At 41.5% G+C, this 6000-nt stretch overlaps 1 protein-coding gene across 1 annotated transcript in view; it reads left to right on the top strand.

The window, feature by feature from the left end:
- Nucleotides 1–224: 224 nt before the first annotated feature.
- Nucleotides 225–6000, top strand: part of GPC6 (glypican 6) — a 557279-nt gene continuing 551503 nt past the window's right edge. Inside the window, exon 1 of the mRNA XM_083168797.1 lies at nt 225–1057. Coding sequence (XP_083024923.1) covers nt 919–1057 — 139 coding nt within the window. The 5' untranslated portion in view covers nt 225–918. The remainder of the gene's footprint in view (nt 1058–6000) is intronic.

Raw genomic sequence — 6000 nt, 5'->3', positions numbered from 1 at the left:
GCAAAGTTTAACAATTTACATTGAATCCTGCACAATATTTTAGAACTGACTGCTTGTTGATGTTCCCATTTCAACAGTGATAATGAAAACAAACTGACACACACACACACACACACACACACACACACACACACACACACACACACACACACACACACACACACACACACACACACACAGTCCTTTTTTAAGCAGGGAAATACAGTGTAGATTGCAGTAGAACCTTCAATGGTCCATATTGATACTGGCAGGATGATAGGAGCCTAAACAGGAGAAGAACGAGTCTCAGAATCTGAGAGCCAATTAGACAGCGTGTGGGTTACATCTAGGACTCCACTCCACATTTCCCTATCAGCCTTGTTCCTGGATTGAGGCAATACAATGTACAGCACGTTTCCTTGCCTCTATCCGTCTCACTGCATCTCCAGGATTTTCTGCTGGCAGCAGGGTCAGAGAGCTGGTGTAGAGCAGGGCTGCCTGCACTATGCACAGTAGCCGGGCACAGTGGGGACATCCCTAGCCGGAAACATACAGCACTAGCTGCTCAGCTATACAGCACACAAAGCAGGCAGGTTACACTAAAGTCGTGTCCAGGATTTGATCCCTGCAGCATTATACATGCAGAGCTGTCAGTCTGCCGCACACTGCTCTTCACATCTGTCCACAGGAGGAGGCACAAATCAAATTCTGCTGCTGCTGCTGCTGCTGTTCCATGAAAAGTTTTATCTGTGGGGAGAACTGTAGAAGGGCTCTCAGTCTCCCTAGACTCCAATGAAGGGGTGAAATGACCGATATATTTTCTTATTTGACATTTATGCGTTATTGCACTGGATATTAAAATCGTGGAAGTGTTTTTTTTTTATTATTAATATTTTTTTATTTCCCTGTGATTTCGGGATCTCACATTGGATTTGCACCATGATTTGGATCTGGGGAGCTGCACTGTTATCACTTTGCGCCGGGTCTGATGTGAAACCTCTCAGCTGCATTGAGGTCAGACAAGCGTACAGCGCAAAAGGCTTCAGCCTGGTCAGTGTCCCCTACCAACAGATAGCAGGTAAGAGAGCAAGCAGCTATCGCACATGCCCCACTTTATTTATTTTCTTACGATTAAACCTTATTTGCTGCTAAACTTTTGGTATCAGATGCTTTGAGTCCTACAATGAAGTAGTATAACTTGATATCATGATTTCCTCCTGCCAGATACACAATAGTACAATTTTCCTCTGCACAGTAAAATATGTTAGTGTAGCTAAGGCTTTGTACAGTACTGTACTGTGTACTGTACTGTACTGTAACGGTTTTTGTCGTTGTTTTACACTCTTGGTTATCAAAGACTGTACCAGAGCTAGGGCATTGGTGTGTTTAGAGTAATCTGCGTATCCTCTGGTAAGAATGCTTTGCCTTTGGGTTCTCTTATTAGTTGTCACTTGAATGGCAGGGTGAGAACTCCACTGTATACAGACTCACATGTTATATATCTGTGTCACAGGATAAAATAATACACATCATTTAAATTCATATCATAATATGATAGTTTCTGGTGAAGCTACAGTGGCTAGACTTAATAATCCATTTTTATTAAAAAGCTATATATAAATCAATGTGCTTCATTCTTGTGGTCTAGAAGACAGACTATTGTTATGGGAAAGGTTGTAATCTGCTGTCATGTTTCTTGATCACTGCCTGACAGCTAGCTGTATGTAGAAACAGTTTTACAACTATAATGTCTCCTGGTATAGTATATGCAGTATCCCTTGCACGTATTGTGTAAGTATATACCAAACACTGTATGTCCTATAAAATGCATCTTTCTATAAATGATATGAATATATTAAGAAGTTTATCATTGCCTACAATTTAAGTTGCTATATGTGTGATTATCTAGCAAATCTGATGGACCAGTTAAAGATGTTTATAATATACAGCATTATTATTTAAGGCACACATGCATTTTGCAGCATGCAGATGTAGTTATTTTAGTAACATCTTTAATAATTGGTAAATGCAAGTAACCTAGGTTTGCTTATGGTCTTTGAATTGTATGTTACTACTTCAGATAATGCTGAATTGCACTTTTGACAGATACAGTACACTAAAATCTCTCAGTAATTAAGTATAAACTTAGTGTTGCTAAAATGTGATACAGTTACTGGCAGATCTGCCATTTGGCAGCAGTAGTAGTAGTGGTGGTAGTAGTATGTGGCATGACAATTTAGATCTGTCCTGGTGTAAATATTCCATTTTAAGGATAAGATTGTGATTACTGAAACACAAGGGACATAATGTAATCAATTTCCCAAAACAGAGAGCCACCAAAAGCTTTTATAGATTTAACCACCTTTATCATGGGTCTGACATTTCAGGAGACATTTTAATGTTCCAGAAACTATCCTGCTCTTTAGTAGTGTCCAGTTGTAAAGTGCAATGGAATTTTCTGCGCTGTGTAAGCAGCTGTTAATAATAATAATAATAATAATAATAATAATCATCTATATATATATATACATCTAGTGTCCATGAGTCTCCGAAACACTGCCATCTGCTGGCGGAAAGTGAAACTACATCTTTTTCTCACACATGCACAAACACAGAAGGTAGCAGGATAGCTTTTGAAGCATTTACTTCCAGTGGGCTTATATATATAGAGAGAGAGAGAGAGGAGTGCTACGACAGTATATTGAGTCTGCGGGGGATAACATTAGACGGAAGCCTGGTGTTATTGATTAAAGATTATATTTCCTATATAAGGTAAATATTACAGGTCATTATGATGAATAAAAATGTTTGCTTGGCAATTTTCACACCTATTTTGACAAATTCCCTTGGCACTCAAAGGGTTAACTACTGTTTAATATATGTGAAAATCCCAAGTTTTAAAATTTGTGTTAATTAGACTGTTAAGATAATGGGGCCCAAACAAAGGATTCACCATTGCTCCTGCTATTTCCAGGCTGCTCCCACTACAAAGACCTGATCCATTTGAAAACATTACTCAGAAGTGCAGTCTGACGTTATGCAGACAGAAGGTCGAAACATGATAAATGTCGACATGGTAAAAGGGTCCGCACACGCAAAAGGTCTAAGTGAAAAAGGCCAACATGGACAAAGGTCTACATGAGTTTTTTCATGTTTTTTTTTTCCAACCAACTTGTTTTACTTTCCCAGCGGACATAGATGGAGAATATAATACTGAGGCCGAGCTCAGCAAGGCACCATACCCGAAGCATGGCGAGCACAGAGTGCCATGCAAGGGGACGTGGTACACTAATTTAGTGTCCATGTTAACCTATGTCAACAGACCCAAAAATCATGAAAAACTATTGTCAACCTTTTCCATGTCAATCTTTTCCATATCGACATTTTGGATGCATCGACCTAATGCATGTCGGCCTTTTTTTTCATGAATCCACCTTCTGCTTGTCAACCTATTGACTGTCAAACTTATGCTTGTAGACCTAACGATCCACACAGTGGCGTAACTATAGTCCCGCAGACCCCGCGGTGGCTCGGAGGCGCTGAGTAAGTGTGGGCGGGTCTATAGTTACGCCACTGCATCCTGTCGCGTCTGTGTCAGGACTTGCAGATTACTTGTCTGTGCGGTCCCGGCTCTCCTCTCCTCCTTGCTCCTGCTGAATTGCTAATGAAAACTGACCCACTCAAAATGGCTGCCCACATACAGCAGACAGTTTTTCAGCATGTTAGAGGAGGCAGCGGCCTGCTCTAGCATCCTCAAAAGTGGTCTGCTATTAGGGGCAGCCATTTTGTTAGAGTCAGTTTTTAATAGGAGTTCGAGCCGGAGCACCTGACCGTGGTGGGTTCCTAGCCTGCCCAGAATGCGGCAGCGGTGGCGGCAGCAAGCGGAGGGATAAGGGGGTGAGTGAGCAGGTGGGGGTGAGCGGTCGGGGGAGGTGTGTGGTTGAGCGAGTGGGTAGGGGGTGAGCAAGCAAGCGGGCAGGGGCGGCGCTCATCTTCCTCACCAAACACACTACCTCCACCTCCCCTCTTCTACAAGCGCTTCACTGGCTCCCCTTTCATTTCAGAATTAAATTCAAACTTCTCACACTCACAAAGCTGTCACCTGCTCCTCTCCATTAACATATCTGACCTTATATCCCTTTACACTCCCACTCATCCCCTTCGCTCGGCTAACACCCGTCGGCTCCCCTGCCGAATTATTACCTCCTCCCACTCCTACCTCCAAGATTTGCTGCTCCCTTACTCTGGAATTCTCTAACTCTCCCCCTCAGACTCTCCACTTCTATACAGAACTTCAAACGGGCTCTTAAGACCCACTTCTTCATCAAACCCAGCAAACTGTCCTCCTATCCTTCTGTTCCTCGCCCTGTCTACCCCTCCGGTGTCACCCCTGTCTGTCTGCCCCTCCTCTTTAGAATGTAAGCTCTCACGAGCAGGGACTTCTTATCTCATGTGCTTATCCTTTCTTACTTCAGCAGTCATTGACTGCACCAAAGCATGCTTTCTGCTACCACCTGGTTACTTATGTTGCAGCAATCAGCAAATGTTCCTATAATCATTTACCCTGTATATGTCATGTACTGTCTTCAACTGTAAGTTACTGTTTTTGGTACTTGTGTATTATAACGGCGCCCATCGCATTGCATACCATAAGGCTTAATATGGTATGCAATGAGATGAGATGTGCTGCGATGGGACCCGATCTTATACAATTTAAAATTGTATACCATTGTATATAGGTTCCCACACACGCACCGATCCCGGCGTGCGTTGTGGGCTTAACTAGCACACATAGCATTGCATCGTATGCCTTGTGCATACGATGTGCATGCGATGCGATGCTATGCTAGAAAAAGCTAGTACAAAAAGTATGTGCAGCACATACTTTTTGTACTGTGCGATAAGGTGCCGCGGGAGCGCGCACCCCATCGTACAGCATCGCACCGCCGGGATCGGTGCGTGTGTGGGCACCTTATGACATACATTGAGATGAGATGAGATTTTAAATTGCATAAGCACACTAATGGTTGCTTTCAATGTTAATTGGCCCCCATATAAGATTTAATTGTATAAGCACCCTAATGGGTGCTTACAATGTTAAATGCACCCCCACGCCACCCCCACTATCAACGCCAACCCGAAAGGGTGGCGAGTGGTGGTGGTGTGGGGGTGCATTTAACATTGTAAGCACCCATTAGGGTGCTTATACAATTAAAAATCTTATAGGGGGGCCAATTAACATTGAAAGCACCCATTAGTGTGCTTATACAATTTAAAATCTCATCTCATTTCATTGTATGCCATTGTATGCCATATACAATGGTATACAATTTTAAATTGTATAAGATGCCATAAGATGGAAATCGCGGGCGCCGTGCTAATACACAAGTACCCTGTTTTTTTCCTGTTTGATTATGTGTACTCTGTAACTGGGCACTGCGGAACCCTTGTGGCGCCATATAAATAAAGGATAATAATAATAATAAAAAACATTGGTTTCCCAGAGGGAGCCAATTGTATTATATCAACTTTTATAATAATTCTGCATCCAATTATAGTTTTATAACTTTAGAATTATTTGTAATGGGCTAGAAGTCTCCTCTTGCAGAATCCTACAGACACACCCTAAAAATGCCCAGACAGCTTTTTAAGTTTGCATATTCAAAATGTTATTTATACTTTAAAACATATGTACAAAAATAAATGAAAGGACATACACAGGCATTCAAATTAAACTTGAACATTTTACTTCAATAAATGAAATGATCACATAAAAACTGATGACATTTCAAAGTGTGGCATCATCATTCTGCGTCTGTCACTAATCTACATCATGGCATAGCCAGTATGCATTGCTATAGCAACACAATTAGTACATAGAAAAACATGTCATTTAAAACAGAAGTGGAAAATTAGAATAATTATCTACTATGCACATACAGTACGTGAACTACTGACTTGTCACGCAAAGCATTTCCAATACTAAATCATCAACAAAACAAAGCAATCTAGTTACATCAG

This window comes from Crinia signifera, chromosome 2 (genome assembly GCF_055691185.1).
Source record: "Crinia signifera chromosome 2, ASM5569118v1, whole genome shotgun sequence".
NCBI classification, from domain to species: domain Eukaryota; kingdom Metazoa; phylum Chordata; class Amphibia; order Anura; family Myobatrachidae; genus Crinia; species Crinia signifera.
Note: the sequence above shows the minus strand (reverse complement) of the source record. Positions and strands in the feature narration are given on the sequence as shown.